The 20,080-nt window shown below is 46.3% G+C and overlaps 1 protein-coding gene across 17 annotated transcripts in view; it reads left to right on the top strand.

Annotated features, from left to right (window-relative positions):
* Clip4 (CAP-GLY domain containing linker protein family, member 4) overlaps positions 1-20,080 on the top strand; it is a 100,119-nt gene that overhangs the window by 64,021 nt on the left and 16,018 nt on the right. For 6 of the 17 annotated variants that reach the window (NM_001428610.1, NM_001428605.1, NM_001428607.1 and 3 more), the window contains 6 exons: positions 2,218-2,307; positions 3,006-3,152; positions 5,685-5,819; positions 8,437-8,560; positions 12,004-12,068; positions 17,083-17,155. In NM_001428610.1, the coding sequence (NP_001415539.1) occupies positions 2,218-2,307; positions 3,006-3,152; positions 5,685-5,819; positions 8,437-8,560; positions 12,004-12,068; positions 17,083-17,155 (634 nt within the window). Of the gene's footprint in view, positions 1-2,217; positions 2,308-3,005; positions 3,208-5,312; positions 5,438-5,684; positions 5,820-8,436; positions 8,561-12,003; positions 12,069-17,082; positions 17,353-20,080 lie in introns of those variants that run through there. The other 11 variants (NR_190425.1, NM_001428608.1, NM_001013942.2 and 8 more) reach the window with 4 other exon arrangements.

Here is a 20,080-nt window from a genome sequence, read left to right as displayed (position 1 = left end):
ACACATGCACACACGTGCGCACACGTCAGATAAACGAAAGGTGATTTGAGCCGCATCAGTGGATGAGAGTAGCGCGTGTTTCCTGTTTGGATACTGTTGTATAGTTTTGTGAAATGCTGATTTGAGGGAAGCTGGGCACATGCACAGAGAGCTTTATACTATTTTTTTTTTTTTTTTTAGATTTTAACTTTTTTTTTTAATTTTTTTTTTTTATTAACTTGAGTATTTCTTATATACATTTCGAGTGTTATTCCCTTTCCCGGTTTCCGGGCAAACATCCCCCTCCCCCCACCCCTTCCTTATGGGTGTTCCCTTCCCAACCCTCCCCCCATTGCCGCCCTCCCCCCATAGACTAGTTCACTGGGGGTTCAGTCTTAGCAGGACCCAGGGCTTCCCCTTCCACTGGTGCTCTTACTAGGATATTCATTGCTACCTATGGGGTCAGAGTCCAGGGTCAGTCCATGTATAGTCTTTAGGTAGTGGCTTAGTCCCTGGAAGCTCTGGTTGCTTGGCAACTTTATACTATTTTTAAAACCTCATGTTCGGTTATCTTGATGACAGGGCCAAATGGAACCGCAGAACTGAAAAGTAGAATAATTGAAAGCTACACTCGGCAGGTTTTCTCCCTCCACAGCTGCTTCGGTGTCTCCTGTGCTCTTTGACCACCAGAGGGACTTCCACAACATCTGAACTTCCCTCCTCCTCCTCCCTCTAGCTGCGGCTGCTAAAGAAATGTCACATAGCTGGAATTTTGTCCAGACCTGTCCTCCCCTTCAAATTCAGGACAAGACTCACTCTCCACAGAACATTTCCATCTGTCCCCTAACTCCTTTTTTGCAGCCCCTCCTCCTTCCTCCCTTCCTCCCTTCCTCCCTTCCTCCCTTCCTCCCTTCCTCCCTCCCTTCCTCCCTTCCTCCCTTCCTCCCTTCCTCCCTCCCTCCCTTCCTTCCTCCCTTTCCCTCCTTCCCCCTTCCCCCCTTTCCCTCCTTCCCCCCTTCCCCCCTTCCTCTCCATCCCCCAGCCTCCTCTTCTGCAGATCTAGGATTGAACTCAGGCAAGTGCTGTCCAGGTGAGCTGCACCCTTGGCCAGGCTCTGCCTGCCTCTGAGGTGTCTGCTCCCTGTGTGTCCTGCTTGCCTCCCCTGAATCATGGAGGATTCCTTCCAGCCAGGCTGCCCACAGTCTATGTCTTCTTGTGAGATTTTCCTCTGACTTTCTAGAATCCCCACTCTCACTTCCTCTTACTAGAACACCTGCTTTGGGAAGGAAATTTGACCCAACCAAGCCCCTACTCAGAGAGCATCCTGATGAGCCACTGGTTCCTCTTTGCAGAGTTTCTGCCCCACTCCCCACTCTCCCACGTCCCCTCTTCATTGGTGCTTAGATAACAGAGGCCTTTGGTCACACTAAATTCAAAGTCCACTTCAGGGCGCACACAAACTGTCTTGTTTCTGTTTGCAGCAGAGTCTTATGTAGAGTTTTTCACTCAAAATGCTTTTTGAGGTGACTGGGAGTGACCGATGACAGCACACAAGAAGTCGGGAAGCTCCCAGGTGCTCTCTTTAAACAAGCTGATTGAGTTGATATGAAGGTCTTATCAAACAACCATTATTCACGAGCTCCCCCCCACCCTGCCCTCAACCCCAGATGAGGATGTTGTGGGGATTGGTTATGGTAGGAAAGTGTCATATAAGTTGTTTCGAAGTCCTACTCAGTCACATCTCAGCTGTGACAAGTTTGCCACTCCCTAACTGTGTGACACAAGTTCTGAGCAAGCCTATGAACTGTAGATACCGACACTGGGATGTTTTAGAGATCTGTAGCAGGGCAGAAGGTGGAGTTGTTAGATGTCCTGAGAATACATCCTCTTCTTTTCTCGTTTTGCCGTGCTGGATTCTAAGCAGGACCGGTGCACGCTCGGCAGGCGCTGTGTCTCTGAGCAGTGTGTCTAGCTCCTTTCACCACCTTAAACACTCAGGTGCTTGTTCTGCCTGTCTGTGACAGCACGTTCACCGTGTTTCCACAAGTGGATGAGTGGTGGCACACGCCTTTCATGCCAGCACTCAGGGGGCAGAGACAGGCGGATCTCTTTGAGTTCGAGGCCAGCCTGCTCTGCAGAGTGAATTCCAGGACAGCCAGAGCTGTATAGAGAGACCTCATCTGAAAACAAACCAACATCGTCTTTTGCTGAAATCATCTTCGTGTGTTTACTCACCAGGATTGATGACATCCAAAAAAGAGAATGCTTCTGAGTCCACACTGTCACTGCCTAGGAGTGAAGAACTGAAGACTGTAGCCAAAAACGATGGTAATGTAACCATTGCTTCCTGTTCTTAAAGCCACACCCATGGGTGGGATTTCAGATAACACAGCACAAGCCGGCTTATACGATTCGGGTTAAAGCTGGGAAGGGGAAAATCATAGTAAAACTACTCTTGGAAAAAACCTTTAAAAATACAGATGCGTAAAGAACTACTGGCTTAGTGGGGAGTCCACAGCACAGAAGGTGTGGCCAGACTTTCAGTGTCAGGAGGGAGGGGCCTGTGCAGTCTTGCTCACCTGCAGGCTGACTACAGAGTGATTCAAGATTAAAATGCAGTCACCTTAAGATGTGTTAGTAGTGTGCGTGAGTGCATATACGTGTGTGTGTGTGTGTGTGTGTGTGTGTGTGTGTGTGTGTATTAGATAGCATTAATTAGTAGGGTGACACCCCCTATATAAGATATGTTACTGTGAATCCTTAAAATGTTCTGCTTGTATAAACAGCGATCTATTTTGTGTATAAACAGCCGTGCATTTGGATGAAATCAGGCATTTAATTTGACACTAGATAATCCACAATTGAGGATGCTAAATGAAGCGTTTCAGAAGAATTTACCCAGAAAACATCTTATTAGTCCTTTTCTTTTTTCTTTCTTTCTTTTTTTGTTTTGTTTTGTTTTGTCTGTTTGTTTTCGCTTTTTAAAAACGCCCTTTAAACTGTGATTCTTTCCTGCTCCCCATCAGCTACCCAACCTGGGTGCATCAGCAGCTCCTCCTCCACGTCCTCCCTGGACCACAAGCAGAGCCACCCAAAGAAGCTGAGCACAAGCAGCAGCAGTGGCAAGAAGACCTTGAGCAAAAGCCCCTCTCTCCCGTCCAGAGCCAGTGCTGGTATCTATGGCTTTTTCAACCAGGCTTTCTTGGTGTTTTTTATCTTGGTTTGTTTGTAAGTGGATTTGCTCTTTTTAACGTGTAGAAGGAGCCCTTTACCCTTCTCCGAACCCCCTTCCCTTCCCTTTAGTTGCCCCTTTCCGTCCTTCCCCCCTTTACCCTTCCCTGCTCCCCTTTTCCCTGTCCCTTGTCTCCCTTCACCCCAGGCAGATTGAGCTGTCTTGCTCTTTGGGTGACACCATGTAGGAGCCCTTTACCACTTTTGCCCCTGGGCTTCAGTCACACTGAGCATCATGGTGTCCCTGGCTCCCCGGCCTGCAGTCAGGACTCCTGGCTCTGAGGTTTTTACTGTTATTTAGTTGATAGTTTTTGCATCTCCACAGGCCCTCTACAGGCCTGCCTGTCATTATTTAGGAAAGCATCTCCACTCTGCTTTTACTGAAGTTGTTTGAAGCCCTGCAGGAGAGCTCAGGCATCCCCCAGGGGACAGTGACTTGTGGCTTGCATGGTTTCCCTGACCACTGCCCCTCAGGATACGGGATGGTGTGAAAGCACACGCCCAGGCTTTCAGCTGAAGTCTACCTAGATGGTGACAGACATTGTTTACCTTGTCTGCAAACCCTCAGCAGTGACCCTAATATAGTAAACCCAGAAGTGGGGATCTAACGAGGGGGAGCCTGGAAGTTGGGCCTGGAGCAGCGGTACCCCCCCCTCCCCACTCCTGGCCAGTTTCTCTTCTGGGGCCTCAGGAACAGAGGGTGGTGGCAAGGCTGCCCTGTTCTTACTCTATTGCATGTTAACTACTCCTGTGTTTGGAATTTGGACTTTTGACATTTACTCAATTTTAGAATATGAGTTTAGAATGGCTTCCTTTCTCCCTTTTCCCCGGAACAAGCAGTTCCAGTGTGCCTATATACTTACTATTTTTCCTTTTTATTCAGTTGAAGATTATGTTGACATAAATTATAGTGGGTGATAATCAGAATGAAAAAAAAAAAAACAACAACAAAAATCAAAGACCTTCCCTGGGGAAAGGCAAAGAATGGATGGGAGGTGGGGTGTGTGTGGCTGTGGACCAAGGTTGGAGATTCTGTGTTTGGGCCCCAGACACATTTCCTTAGACTTTTCTAGAGTGCACAGAGAAGCTTTCTGAATTGGAGGGAGATTGAATGGCGGAGCCCAGAGAAGGGTGGAAGGGACAGTGACTGGAATCAGAAAGAGGGGACCAGGAGCATGGAGAGGTGGGGGGGGAGGCCTGCACTCCAGGCCTGGCTCACTGGCTCCCGTGGTTGAACTGCAGGAGCAGTGGGCAGGCCTGAGGTGTCCTGGCCCCAGGTCTGGGTAGCACCTGTGAGTTGCTAGGGCCTGTCCTGGTTAGCTCTAAGGCCAGGCCTTACCCACCATTGCACTGTTTTATGGAAAACACTGTGAGCTGCAGAGCAATGACTAACTAGGTCTGGGTCTCTCGGTGGTCCAGTGGTTTTCACCTCTGCCTCCACAGGCTCAAGTCTGCTCCTGTGTTTTCAGTCTCCCCCTTCCCACAGTTGACCTAGAGTTCTCAAGGCCTTCCCGGATGGTAGCTGTTCAGTCGGTACTCAGTACCAATAGGACAGGGCCCAGTATCCCGCCTTCTGGATTTGAACAGCTTTTGAGATAGTATTTCTTAGAGGCCAGATACTAGGTAGTGGGCACTTTAGGGGTAGTTCTGAATTGGGGTGATCAGGACCCGCCATGAGTTGGATATTCCTTACCTGACACGATTGGGGTCAGAAGTGTTTTGAACTAGGGCAGTTTGGGATTTTGGAATATTTGCACAATCTACTGTTTGACCATCTCTAGCCAGAAGCTCTGAAATCTGAAACCCTTCAAACTCTGAAGCGTTGAGAGATGGGACATTCCAATCTGAATGTGAATTCCCGCATCTGTGCTAAGGACAGTCAGGCTCGGGAACACCATCCATTTCCGATTGTCCTGTTTGGGCCACTCTGCTTACAGCAGTTTGACCAGGAACTACATTCCTGAGTGTGTCTTACCCGGAATCTGGGTGAATACAGCAGCTCTGTGCTTCACATGACTAGGGATTGGCCCCCTGGCCACAGGGAACTACCACTTGGTTTCCATGCTTTTCCCGTGTCCTCTCTTCCTGCTTTCGTGCCGTAGCACCAACAGCGAACCAGTGACAGGAGGCTGAGCTTGCACGGCTCTGGTCTTCACAGACCACTCCGTGTCGGAGCAGAGCGTGTACCTGGCTGTCTTAGTGGAACTGATTCTTTTCTAGGAGCAAGGTTTGTGCTGTTCCCAGGTGGTGGTTTTTCTCGGGGAACCTTCTCGTTTGCAAGCTTTGCGAGCCGTGGCCTCCTGAGTGAGGGTCATAGCTTCGACAACTATGTGGTGAAATGTCCAATTAACCAGACTAGTTAGCGCACGTGGAGTGAGTTTTAAAAACTAATGTGCTCTTTTGAGTTTTTCCTTCCTTTGTTTTCTTTCTTCTTCCTCTTCCCTCCCCATACCTCCTACCCACCACTTGAACAGGTTTGAAATCTTCAACAACATCTGCAGCAAATAACACTCACCGTGAAGGAGCACTCCGCCTTGGAGAAAGGGTGCTGGTGGTAGGCCAGAGAGTGGGGACCATTAAGTTCTTTGGGACAACAAACTTTGCTCCAGGTAACGTCCCCAAATAGTCTTGGTTTGACAAGAATTTTGTACAAAAGGTTTAAAACTCACACAGCAGATGAGACTTAGTCCTAGGGACCACCTCCCTTCCCATTCTTGTGGCTGGGGGCAAAGGCAGAGAATGGAAAGTGACACAGCTGCCTGTACCAGACTGACTAGCTATCTGTACCAGACTGACTAGCTGTCTGTACCAGACTGACTAGCTGTCTGTTCTAGACTGACTAGCTGTCTGTACTAGACTGACTAGCTGTCTGTACTAGACTGACTAGCTGTCTGTACCAGACTGACTAGCTGTCTGTACTAGACTGACTAGCTGTCTGTTCTAGACTGACTAGCTGTCTGTACTAGACTGACTAGCTGCCTGTTCTAGACTGACTAGCTGTCTGTACCAGACTGACTAGCTGTCTGTACCAGACTGACTAGCTGCCTGTTCTAGACTGACTAGCTGCCTGTACTAGACTGACTAGCTGTCTGTTCCAAACTGACTAGCTGTCTGTACCAGACTGACTAGCTGTCTGTACTAGACTGACTAGCTGTCTGTTCCAAACTGACTAGCTGTCTGTACTAGACTGACTCTTGCCAACTGTGTTGAACATTTGTCTAATATCAAAATTAGTTTTGACTAATGTAGTTTATTCTGACTGCAGAGTGTGCTAAATACCTGGAAAGTATTTCAGGATAGTCACCCCTCCCACACTCCAGGACAATCCTGGAGTCGAGTAGGGAGATGGACCATCTTGGGTTTTTTTATTTTATTTTATTTATCAGGATGGCTTGGAGAGAAAAGCAAAGATATAAAAGTTGTTGCATGCCCTGGAACCTAAAAAAATACATGTCTGCGAACTTAAATATTCATCCCAGTTGACCTAGTACTGTGTTTCCTAAAGGAAAGATTGGTGCTGGAGGGATGACTCAGTGGTTAAGAGCACTGACTGCTCTTGCAGAGGACCTGGGTTCAGTTCCCAGGAAGCTACATCGGGTGGCTCATACCTGCCTGCTACTGCAGATTCAGGGGATTCGATACCTCCTGGCCTCCATAGACATCTGCACACCCGGTGCACATAAACCCACACAGTTTTATATACGTACACATGGAGGTAAAGATTATCTCCTTGTGTGTTTGCACAGATTAGAAGCCAGCTGTATACAGAGCTGAAGTCGAGGTTTAGTAGCAGTGCACCATATTAACACACGGTGGCATCGCAGCATTTAGGAAAGGTCATCTACAAGGCTGAAAGGGAAAAGTTTGTAGCTTAACGTCTGTCAGGACCCACAAAGCAGTTGACATCTTACTCTATCTGCAAACCAACAGATTAGCCCGCCACAGTGTCATCTGACCAAAGCTGTAACAATCCTGCATCACAGCAGTAGCAGGAGGCAGCAGCAGCACCATTCTGTCCTGGTCCTCAAGCCCCAGCTCCCGCTGGCTGGTGCAGAGAGGGCACCTGCACACCCGGGAGCCTATGATCTGGAAGAGGACCCTGGACCTTCATAGGTTTAGGTTCCTCTGCTCTGAGCTGGTGGCTCAGCATGGCTGCTGCTTCACTTGACAGAGACCCCGCCAGTTCACCAGGAATGTCCGCTGCGTGTACGAGACAGAAGCATGAGAACCGGGCAGATGTCTCTAGCTGCTCTCTCTTCTTTGATTAATGCCACTTTCCGTTTAAGCTGGTGCTCTGTTTGATCCTCGTTAGAATTCAAGCCTCCCTTGGGCCTCCCTTACGTATCACACTAGTGAGTACAGAGCATAGCTCTCTGATAGGCTGTTTTCACAACTACTGTGCCAGAAGGCAAATGGTCACACACCCATTCCTTATCTGCTATGGATGGCAAAAGAGCAAAAGAGGTCACTCCTGTGCCGAAAATGCTTGGACTACAAGCTCGAGAACTGTGAGGCCTGTTTACCTGATCATGGAAACCCCAGGAATCCCTGCTTTAGAATATGTCCACCACTCTCATGCTCCTGGAGTGCAGCCATGCTGCTTGTTTTCATATCTCCAGGGACTCGATTTTCTCACAGCTAGCCCCATAGATACTGTCTTTTAAGACAGGTTCTCCTATTAGCAAACCCACGTCCTTTCATTTACTTAGAAGACGGAGCGGTGTCACCGTGTCTGCCGTGTTATCTCTGCCCTTGCTTAATTATTTAATAGTTGTTTGCAGTGTTCTCCTCTGAGGGGGTGAGATGGCGAGAGCTGTCCACCTGAGGACTCATGGGCCTCAGTAGCTTTCTGTGCCGCTTTCGCAGGGGAAGCACGCTATGTTAGAGCCAAGGACGGTTTCTTTTGCATTATAGCCTTAAGATGTATTTTGGTGGCTCTCCCCTTGCATAATGGCTAATTCCCTGCAAATCTGAGTTTGTGCGTTTCATTTTTCCTCCCTTAATACACTGCTCTGCAATTACGGCACTAAAATGTCTCTCCCGCCTTTCAGGTTTTCAAGTTTTATTTTATAATTTTATCATCTCAAAGCTTAGAGATCATGATGATCTCCCATCATCTCGGTCATTTGTGAAAACACGGAGCCGTCTTTGGGTCCGTATTACCACACAGTGGTTGTGAATGAAGTACGGATCGGATGCCTTTAAAATGCAGTATTCATGTTCTAGGGTATTGGTACGGCATAGAGCTGGAGAAGCCCCATGGGAAGAATGACGGTTCGGTTGGAGGTGTGCAGTATTTTAGTTGCTCTCCGAGATATGGAATATTTGCGCCCCCATCCAGGGTACAGAGGTGAGGAGAAACCGGGATGTGCATCTATTCACAGAAGCTCTGCCAACCCCCTGTGACACACGGGGACCCTGAGTTCATTGGGAAGATAAGCACACATGTGTTCCTTCAACGGGTTAACCTGCCACCTTCCTCAGAGGGAAGGCTCGTGGGAAGCTAAATTTGCCTTGCTGAGGATTTGCAATTTTAAAAACCTCCTTTCTTCCTCATTTGCAAACCCTGCGAGTGTGTGTAGGCTATTAGAAGTGGCGTTTGCAGCTAAGAACAGTTCGAGGAGCCAGCTTAATCCGTCATGCAAACAAAAGTAAAAATGCTCTCTGATTGCTTCAGTCACATCCTAACTACATTAAATTTCCTGCCAGCAGGCACCCATTCACTCTCCTACAAACCTAATGGAACCAAAATGGCTTTTTCCTCTGATTTCCTTAGTTTTCAAAAATAGATAGGCAGTAGCTCTCCGGGGGGAAGCGAAGTCTCAGGGATTTATATGTAACAAGCCTCCTGAGTGTTTCATGGTAAGGCAATGTATTCACGTGTCACCTCACTCTGGGTTTCGAAAGCAAGCTTATCCAAAACACGGGCCCTGGTGACATTCTGGCGGAACGTGGAGCTGGAAGAAACTGGTTCTGTCTGTTCTTCAGAGGCTAGAAAAGGGGATTATAATCTCTGGGCCAGATATAACATATGTGGTGGAGTCGTACTCACGAGACTAGAAGCATGGTGGTGGTGGACTGGGAGTCCCTGCCGGTTCCCATTTAACTGGACGCTGATGGTTTCTGGTCAAATCAAAGTTTTTTTTGTTTTTGTTATTTTTAAATCTTATTTCTCCCTCAGTTTTTTCTTTTCTTTTCTTTTCTTTTTTTTTTTTTTTTTTTTTTTTTTGGTTCTTTTTTTCGGAGCTGGGGACCAAACCCAGGGCCTTGCGCTTCCTAGGTAAGCGCTCTACCACTGAGCTAAATCCCCAGCCCCCAGTTTTTTCTTTTTCTTACAAATCCCTCAGGTGTTAATTCTCTTCATTTGCCGTGTACTTGATGCATTATTCTTTACAACCATGAAGCCTTCAGCATACAGTACTTTGTAGCTCGTAAGTTGTCTTCCCTAGGTGTTGTTTGATCCTCATAAGTACCTGGTCAGGTGAGTTGGAAAATAACCCTAAGCATCACCAACCCTTACTGAACATTTAACGGTAGGCTCTATACTGAGCACCTAAGTGGTACACGCCATTGTCCTCTGCAGACCCAAGGAGCCACGAGCTGCTATGTTTATTCCCACATCACAGGTGGGAATCTAGTGCTCCATAGAAAAAGCAGAGGTCGCATCGCTGGGTAACGGAAGAGCTAGCATGGCCTGGCTGTGTTAGTTTCCCGTCTTTCCTAGGCCCATGCGTTTAGCCACGAGCACAAACCACTGCTGGGAACGATCCTCAGCTTTGTCCCTGTGTCTGTGACCTAAAGCATCTCATCCAGCAGGGCTTGTGATTGCCCCAGGTCCAGTGAATGATACCGGATGCCGCAGTGGGGATTTGAATCCCCATTCTCTGGAGTCACAAGTGAACTCCTTGCCTCATAACCTTAGTAGTTCCCGAGCTTCTGCGAGTCTCTGTGGACCTGTGTCTGGCGGGCGGGCGGGCGGTTGACACATTACCTTACACAAGTTTGATTTGTCTCCCCATCACAAGGACTGGGGTTCGTCTTGGCATATTCAGGCACAATGGGTACCAGCAGACCCCGTTGCCAGTTCTGTGCCCTTCACACCGCAGCAGCCTTTGCTCCGCCTTCATTTGTGAGGTCACATTTTTTTTTCCCTGTAGTTTTGTATTTTCACTGCTGTGGTACAGAGCACACATGGCCTCACCCCCTTTCTCTTGCCTTCTGTTTGGTCTTCTCCAAGGTAGTGAAAGCAACCCCCACTCCTTAAAAGAAACAGGGCTCTGTTGAAATAAACCAGTCTCTATCCAGCTGTCTTCCTGTCATCTTCTGATTGTCTCATTCATCATCATCAAATACTATTAAGTGTCTTTTCGCACTTTGTGCTGCGCTAGGCATTCTATGAGCAAACAAAACAGACACGGTCTCCGATTTTAAGGCATTTCTAATGCAAGCCAGTTTGGAGCTCTTAAAAGGCCCTGCTGGTCTTCAGGACGGGAAGATTTTACTCTAGGGGCTGGGGGAGACTGTCTTGGTGACTAGTCACTCTGTGACCCCTACTGCTTCACAGGGTCATAGCTGGCTTTTTATGCCCCCCCTGGCATTTTTAGAATGTGTGCTTGTCCCAGGATCCACCCATGTGACTTCCTCTGTTTGAATAGATTTCCCGATCTATCTGTCATTATACAATTTTCATTTAGTAAATTGTTTTGGTTAATAGCATCTGCGAATATTCTTTAAAGACCATCTGAGGAAACTTACCCACTGCCTAACTGGTCCCCAGAAACATCCCGTTCTTGTTTTTCTGTTGGAATTATTTCTAATGAACTCATCACCTCTAGAAGTAGGTTCCTCTCAGCTGCCCAGCACCTCTTCACCCCAGGACCTGCTGCCTACCAGACTTAGGCCCTGTCCGTCCACCCCTCCTCAATTGTCACGTGTTGTGTGCCCATAAAAGCAGTGAGGTGCAGCCTGACACACTGCAGTACTGCAGGAATTTTGATGGAGACAAAGTGTGTTGGGAGAAGTGTTTGCAGATGAAGGTCTTGCAGATTTAGGTCAGTAAATGGCTGAAGAAAAATGAGGCTTTCAGGAACTGACTTTTTAAAAAATAATGATTTGAATATCAAAAAAACGGGGAGATACTCACTGGGAAGGTGACCTTTGCAGTGTGGGCAGAGTCAAGCACAGATTTTGTTACTGAAACAATTATACACGTACACAAATTCAGGAAGTCTCTTTTTTCTAATAACTGTTGGTGATAGTTTTACAATTTTAATCTTACATTTGTTAAACTTGGTATAAAATAATCTCCATGCTTTTTAGTTTTAACCTTTGAGGATAAAATTTTAAAGCAAAGTCAGAAGTTATCATGGGTCCAATTCCTAGTACTGAATAGCAGCAGCAGTAACAACAGCAGCAGCAGCAGCAGCAGCAGCAACAACAACAACAACAGGGCTGTGGGTACAGTGTAGTGGCAGGGTACTTGTCTGTCATGTGTCAAGGTCCAGGGTTCAATTCCCAGCTCTGCAGAAGCCACCAAGCAAATACATGTGAGAAGTCAGGTTTCAAACGAACTGACTTTCCCAGCCTACCTGTCCTTGGTAGTGGAGACCCACTCCATCTGCGTATTGCCCGTCTCCCATGCTAGAGTCAAGCTCTTTTCCTGGCTCATGGGGCTGCCCAATAGCTGCTTGTTGAATGAATGAGTGGGAAAACAAGCACAGCTGACGTGAGAAGAGGCCACCAGGCCCGGGAGGCCAGCTACACCTAACGTGGTGTGCTCTGTTTTATTCTCAGGCTGTCAGATTCCCTGGATACGCTTTCAGAAATATCTTCAAATAAACAGAATCATTCTTATCCTGGTAAGACTGTGGTTTTTAAATCCAGTTTGAAGTATTTCCTCTCTTTCACTCACTGAAACGTATTTTAACTGTTAAATACCTGTATCCGTAGGTTTCTTTCAAAGCGTCTGTATAGTACTAGTAAGCCCGGAGCAGATCTGTTTCCTGCCTCCCAGCTGTGTTGGAGAAACACGGGTGCCCACCTCCCTCTCCCCTGCCTCCCTCTGTGTATCCCATGCTAAGGTTGTGAGCCCAGGATTTGTATTCATGATTCCTCTGGCTTTCTGATCTTTTCTACGTCTTGCGGCTGTTATCGGTGAGCAGCATTGGTCTCCCTTATCCGCTCTTTCTTCTTTTAGCGCCCCATGGGATACGTGACTGATTCCATAGCTGCTGCTTATTTTTGCTGCATCCTGGTTTTTGTTATTACACTGTCGCACATGTGCAGAAGTGGCCCTGGGGTTGGTAAGCATGGCTACCAAACCCGGGCTCTCCCCAGGGATTGCCAGGTGTTTGCGCTGCATGCTCCCCTCAGCCACCAACGAGGCCCCCTTCCTCCCAACCTGGGAGCCTCTTGTTGGGCAAGGAAATAGTTGCTACCCTGCTAGATTTAAACAGCATTTCATTGTGGCCTTAACTTGCATTTTCCAGAGTTTAATCAGTTGATGTGGAAGCAGTTGGGCCTCTCAGTGTTGGGTTTGTGGGACATGGGCATTGCCCCTTTCCTGTTTAAACCTCCTGCTGCTTCTTATCTTGGGAAGTTAGGCTTCTTTCCATATTGCACCTTTCCCTGGTTTTATGTGTTACTAATTTGTGCAAGCTGCTGACAGACCTTCACTTTTCTGACATCTTTTGGTGAGAAGACCTTTTTAATTTTTATGTGCTCAAAGAATAAAACATCTTATGGCTTGCATTTTTTAATCTGAAGAATTTTCCCCCCAGGGACAGAAACCCTAAGGCTCCTTCCTGGATCCCTCCCTCCCTCCCTCCCTCCCTCCCTCCCTCCCTCCTTCCTTCTTTCCTTCCTTCCTTCCTTCCTTCCTTCCTTCCTTCCTTCCTTCCTTCTTTCCTTCCTTCCTTCCTTCCTTCCTTGATTTAGATTTTGTGTTTCATGTTTCTCAGTTTACCCACAACGGATCCTGTGTGTGGTAAGGATCTGATCTGACTTTCTTTTCCATTTGTGGGTAACTGTTTATGGAAGTTATTAGTATAATGACCCACTGGGATATTTGTTGTGGTCAGTCCATGGTCATGGTGTGTCCCCATTCTAGAGGTACAGAACCTTCCTGATGCTGTGTGCTGCTGTGTCCATTCTGACTTAGAGGCAGATGTGTTCCTCAGGTACCTCCATCGTCACGGTGGCTCCTCCGTGGAGTCTGTGTCGCCTTCCCCTGCTGTGTGTGTGTCTGTGTGTGTGTGTGCATGGGTGTGTCTGGGTGTGTGAGTGTGCATGCGTTTGTGTGTGTGTGTGTGCATGCGTTTGTGTGTGTGTGTGTGTGAGTGTGCATGGGTGTGTCTGGGTGTGTGAGTGTGTGCCTGGGTGTGTGTGTGAGTGTGCATGCGTTTGTGTGTGTGTGTGTGCATGGGTGTGTCTGGGTGTGTGTGTGCATGGGTGTGTCTGGGTGTGTGTGTGCATGGGTGTGTGTGTGAGTGTGCATGGGTGTGTGAGTGTGTGTGTGAGTGTGTGCATGGGTGTGTCTGGGTGTGTGAGTGTGTGCATGGGTGTGTGTGTGAGTGTGCATGGGTGTGTCTGGGTGTGTGAGTGTGTGCATGCGTTTGTGTGTGTGTGTGTGTGTCTGAGTATCTGTGTGCATGGGTGTGTGTGTGTGTGTGAGTGTGTGCATGCGTTTGTGTGTGTGTGTGTGCATGCGTTTGTGTGTGTGTGTGTGAGTGTGCATGGGTGTGTCTGGGTGTGTGAGTGTGCATGGGTGTGTCTGGGTGTGTGAGTGTGTGCATGGGTGTGTCTGGGTGTGTGAGTGTGCATGGGTGTGTCTGGGTGTGTGAGTGTGTGCATGGGTGTGTGTGTGAGTGTGCATGGGTGTGTGTGTGAGTGTGCATGGGTGTGTCTGGGTGTGTGAGTGTGTGCATGGGTGTGTGTGTGTGAGTGTGCATGGGTGTGTGAGTGTGCATGGGTGTGTCTGGGTGTGTGAGTGTGTGCATGGGTGTGTCTGGGTGTGTGAGTGTGTGCATGGGTGTGTCTGGGTGTGTGAGTGTGCATGGGTGTGTCTGGGTGTGTGAGTGTGCATGGGTGTGTCTGGGTGTGTGAGTGTGTGCATGGGTGTGTCTGGGTGTGTGAGTGTGTGCATGGGTGTGTCTGGGTGTGTGAGTGTGTGCATAGGTGTGTCTGGGTGTGTGAGTGTGCATGGGTGTGTCTGGGTGTGTGAGTGTGTGCATGGGTGTGTGAGTGTGTGCATGGGTGTGTCTGGGTGTGTGAGTGTGTGCATGGGTGTGTCTGGGTGTGTATCTGTGTGCTTGTGGACGAATGCATGTGTCTGTGTAGGTGTATCTACATGTGTGAGTGTGTATCTGTGTCCTCCAGTTTTATCTCCACTGATACTGTGTTGGTTATTCTGAATTTCTTTCATTCTTACATGGACTCTACGATCTTTTTGTTAAAATCCACATACTGGTATGCTAGGATTTTGAGGAGGTTGGGAAGATCTGGTCTTACTACTGTTCTGTCTATAAACATGGACTCTCTCTCTCTCTCCACTTATTTATGTAACCCCCTTTTGTTTTCTGTGAGATTGATTACTCCATTAAATGGACAGTTCCATAAATAAGCAACTCATGTCCTAAGTGTCATATTGTTCTGAGAGGCATGATAAAATGTCACACTGTCCTGCCTGGGACATGAGTTGCCCTTTTGTTCAGCATATCTCGGTACCTGTTACCTTCTTGTTGGTCCTCCATAATCCTCTGGTCACAGATTGACTGTCCATGTCCTGTTTGTGTTCAGCTAACTGTAATTTCACTTAGTAATAGATGCTAAGAGTAATGTCTCTAGTAATCGAGTATTAGAAGGCTCAAGTGTATCCTTTTAAGTGAAAAGGTGAGAGTTTACCATAAGAATGTGCTTCTGGGGAGAGTCACATTGGTTGTGGTACTGTCCATCTGAGGCATCCATGGAAAGCCCTGGGAACACGCGGATGAGAGGACCCCTGCTGTGTACCTTCGCTGGCCTGTCAGGATTTTGTAGCTTTCCTCATACAGATTTTGTACATGTTTTGTTAGATATTTATTTAGCATTTAGTATTTGGTTATTTAAAGTCATGGCCCTTCTTTCTCTTTCCCCTTTCCTGTTCTCTCTCTTCCCTATCCTTCCCTGACCTTACTCTTCTCTCCCTACAGAGTATCGCCATGTAGCCCAGGCTAGGCCTCAACTCACAGCTCTTTTTGTTAGTCTCCTGAGTGCCGGGGCTGTGAAGATGCACTATAAAGTTCTGCTTGGTACTGCTTTTATAATCATTCTTGTTTCTTTAGAGCAGCCGTCTCTCGGTCAAGCATTTCTCTGACAATTTTTTTCTGTTGATTTACTTTCTGCTGTAATACTTTTAGAGTACTTTCCTGCATAGAACATACTAGGGTTTTACTTAGAAAAAAAAATCTGGCTGGGCAAGGCGACACATGCCTTTAATCCCAGCACTCAGGAGGCAGAAGCATTGTATTTCTGTGTTCCAGGCCAGCCTGATCTACAGAGCGAGTACCAGGATAGCCATGGCTACCCAGAAAAACCCCGGCTTAAAAAATAAATCTGGTTGTCTTTACCTTTCACTCTGAGAGCTCCGTTCATTTTAATTTATCACTATATTGACGTATTAGCAATGTTCTTTATGCTGTTTTACTTAGTCCCCATTCCATTTTAAATATTTATTTGTATGCATGTCTCTTCGAGAGTATATGAACATATATTGGGGGACTCTGTGTGCCACGGAGGTCAGAAGAAGATGATAGATTCTTTAGAGTGCAGTTACAGGAGTTTCCTGTATGCTTGGCTTGCTATGTGGGTGCTGGGATCTGAACTCTGGTCTTCATGATTGCACAGCAAGCTCTCTTAACTACTGAGCTATCTCCATAGCCCATAATTCATTTTGGGTTTTATGTATGGTAAATGGTGGGTTTCTAAATAAGTCATGAACGGTGATTGTTTTCTGGTTTTGTTTCTGTTTTTGTTGTTGGGTGCTACATCTTTACATAGTCCTGACCAACTTAGAATTCCTAGTTAGAAGTCCTTGAACTCAGAGGGGTCTCCTCATTTATTCTGCCTCTCAGTGCTGGGATTGTTGTGTGCACCGCCACGCGCAGCTCTTGCTTCCTGCTTGACTTTATTCTGCATGTGTTCCTACCTTTTCTGCACTGTTTACTTCCCTACTGTGTACAAGCTGAACTGTGAATATGCTACTTAGCAATTATCATAGATCATTTAATGTACATACTTTGCACTGTGTAAGGTCAATCATTCTTACCCCCTTCCTACACAATTTGAATCTTTAGAAGTTGAGCTGTCTTATTTCTGTTTTAGCACCCCTGTAAAGTAGACATCACCACAATAGTTTTTCTGTAATATTTTATTTCACCTCTATATTTACTCATCTGTATACATAACTTCCTCTTAGGATAACTTTGTTCTGGCCTGTGTATACTTGGTTTTTGGTGTCTCTTTCAGGCAGCTCAGATGGTCTGCATATCTTTCCGTCAGACTGGCTTTCAGGCAGTGGGTCTAGTCTCTGTCTCTTCTTCCAATTTATGCTCAGAGAGGGAGGGACATAATGTATCTGGTCAGTTTCAGGAACTTCCTGATGGATTTGAGTTGTTTACTTCCAGAGTTTAAGGCACTTCTCTACAGGATGGAGAATTTTTATCTTAGAAGAATTGCTATAAAACAGTTTTCTTCAGGAAAAGACAAAACATACAGAACAAACAAACCAGCCTCTTGGTGTCATGGTGTACTGTAGAAGTGATTAAAAATAACTCCCTGTAAAGGCTGAAAACATGTGACATATTTTCCTTTTCTGTCCTTCACTCTCGCATCCAGGTTTTAGGAGAAGTTTCAGCACAACCTCTGCTTCTTCTCAAAAAGAGATTAACAGGAGAAATGCTTTTGCCAAGTGAGTATTAAGAAGCCTTAGAAAACTGCCTTTCAAGATGAGCATGCCAGGATTCGGTGAAGGAAGAAAAATGGAATTTTGTTTCGTACGCCCTGCTCGGTAGAATGTTAGCACGTAAGAGAGAAGGTGTGACCGGTGTGTTGAGTTCTTCCCTTCTTTAAAAGCTCAATTAAACATGTCACAAGTGGCTAAAAGCAGCCCACTGCGTGTGTTTTCTCTTCTCAGAGATCAGTACAGCTGCTAATAGAAGCTGGGGGATTCACATTGTATTTTCATTGAGGAAGGCCGGTTGATTTTGAACTCCTGTTTACTGAATTAATCAGATCTGATTTAATATGCTCAGCCATGCATGAAAGAAATATAAGGCCCGTTTGCATAAAGCACTCTCAGAATTATTTTTTTTTAATGCTTTGGCTTCCCCTAGGAGTATAGACTCCTTAAACCCATCACAGATTTGGAGTTTGACATCAGTCTTCCTGCTCAAATAGCCGAGAGAGTAAGGAGAGTAACTGTAAGCTCCCGTGCACTGGAGGTACTCAGGGGCTCTTAGGCAGAATGGAAGATAGCACTAAGAAGAGACCACCTTGACGAGGGGATTCTGGAGACCGAGGGCAGCAGGACTGGTGCGGAGGTTGGTGAGCAAGAGGATGACACAGAGAACTGAGGGAGGAGAAAAAGTGCTACTCCCTGGCAAGGACACAACAGCAGGTCACGTGCACATGGTGGACTGCAGACAAGAGGAACAGGTGGTAATGCCTCCCTGTTTCCTATAGAAATATCAAGAAATCAAACTTTATGGATAAATATATCTTGAGTTCTTTGAGGAGGTCACACGCACACAGTATATTTTGATCATATTTATCTTATCCCTTCTAGATTCATCCTGTACCCCTTTCCAAAGTCTCCTTAAATCTACTGGGCCTGTTTTACATTCATATAAGCTATAAGTGCAGCACCTTCCTGTCAGAAACCTGGACCAACTTCTCAGAACCAACTTCGTTTCTCTGTCTTGTAACTAAATTGTGTGGTGTCTTCAGCAGTGGATCTTACCATCAGTGTCTGGTGGACATCGAAGAGCAGTGGCAGTGGCACCCATGTGCATGCATGCACTCATGCTTACACATATATACATACATACATACACACACACACACACACACACACACACACACACACCAGTAGAGGCCAGAAGATGTCAGATCTGTTGGAGTTGCAGGCATTTGTGACTGGGTCCTAGAATCCAAACTCCTCATGATAGGACAGTGAGCACTAAGCCATCTTTCCAGACTCAGTTATAAGGCACTTATAAAATGATGGGTTTCTGCATGGCTTTCCCGAGCATCCTTACCAATAATTATGCTTTTCCCACCTCCCTCTGTGATCTACCTTCCATTCTTCCTCCAACTTAAACATCCATCCCCATGATTCCTGTTTACCCGTCCTATCACCTATGACATCATCCATTACCTTATCATCTATTATCGCTTTCTCTCTGAAAATTCTCCCCTGCCCCCATCAATGGTCCCTTTATAGTTTTCCGTTTTTACAGACACTCCAATGCTAGGGTCTCTATATGATGAGAACAGGTGATGTTTGTCTTTATGGGTCTGGGTTACCATAGTGTAGTTAATGTTTTCCAGGTCCATTGATTTACCTTCAAATTTCACAATTTAATTTTTCTTTACAGATGAATAAAATTCCATTCTGTGGCGGTACCATATTCTCATATGTTCCTTAGTTGACTGATATCTTGGCTGTTCACATCCTCACTACCGTGAATTAAGCAACAAGGCACACAGACGAGTGTGTGTCTTTGTAGTAGGTACATACCCAGGAGTGGTAGTTCGGTCACGTGGTAGTTGTGGTTTTTTGAGGACCTACCATACTGATTTCCACAGTGGCTGTACCAGTCTGCACTCTCACCGACACTGTATAAGGGTTCATTTCCCCCAGATCTTACCCATCAAGAACCATGAAATTGGGGCTGGAGAAGTGGCTCAGTAGTTAAGAGCACTGGCTGTCCAGAGGACTAGGGCTCAAATTCCCAGCACCTACACAACAACTAAGGGCTCTGATGCCTGCTTCTGGCCTCTGCAGGCATTGCACACTGTGACACATAGACAGACATCCAGGCTAAACGTCCATACATGTAAAATACAGTAAACGTTAAAAATGAAAATATTGGGGCTGGGGATTTAGCTCAGTGGTAGAGCGCTTACCTAGGAAGCGCAAGGCCCTGGGTTCGGTCCCCAGCTCCGAAAAAAAGAACCAAAAAAAAAATGAAAATATTAATAACAATAAGGCAATGATTATTTTAAGTCTTTGTTTTGTGAATGTTTTACCTACATTTGTGTCTGTGTACACTTTGCATACGTGGTGCCAATGGAGGTAGAAGAGGGTGTCAGATCCCCTGGAATGGGAGTTACAGACTGTTGTGAGCTACCATGTAGGGGCTGGGAACTGAACCTGGATCCTCTGGAAGAGCGGCCAGTGCTCCTAACTGCTGAGACTTTTCTCCAACCCCTCAAAGTAGTTTTAACCTACATTTCCCCGATGACAAAGAATGGATGGTCAATGCTTTAAAAATGTTTCTTAGCCATTGCATTTTCTGAGAAATCTTTGTTCAGTTCCATTGCCCATGTTTTAAAAGGGATGGCTGTTTTCTGGTTTTTTTTGTATATTCTAGACATCCAAATTTTTGTTTTATATATATATATATATAAATCCCAATGTTTGTTATATATATACCTATATCTATCTATCTATCTATCTATCTATCTATCTATCTATCTATCTATCTATCTATCTATCTCTAGAAATCTGTGTCTCTGTCATCCTGTCAACTGCCTCTTCACTGGATTAACAGTTTCCTCTGTGATACAGAGACTTTCATTTCTTGCATTTCCACTTATCGGTCTTTGGTTC

This window comes from Rattus norvegicus, chromosome 6 (genome assembly GCF_021556685.1).
Source record: "Rattus norvegicus strain SHRSP/BbbUtx chromosome 6, alternate assembly SHRSP_T2T, whole genome shotgun sequence".
Lineage (NCBI taxonomy): Eukaryota > Metazoa > Chordata > Mammalia > Rodentia > Muridae > Rattus > Rattus norvegicus.
This window is presented reverse-complemented; position numbering and strand designations above follow the sequence as displayed.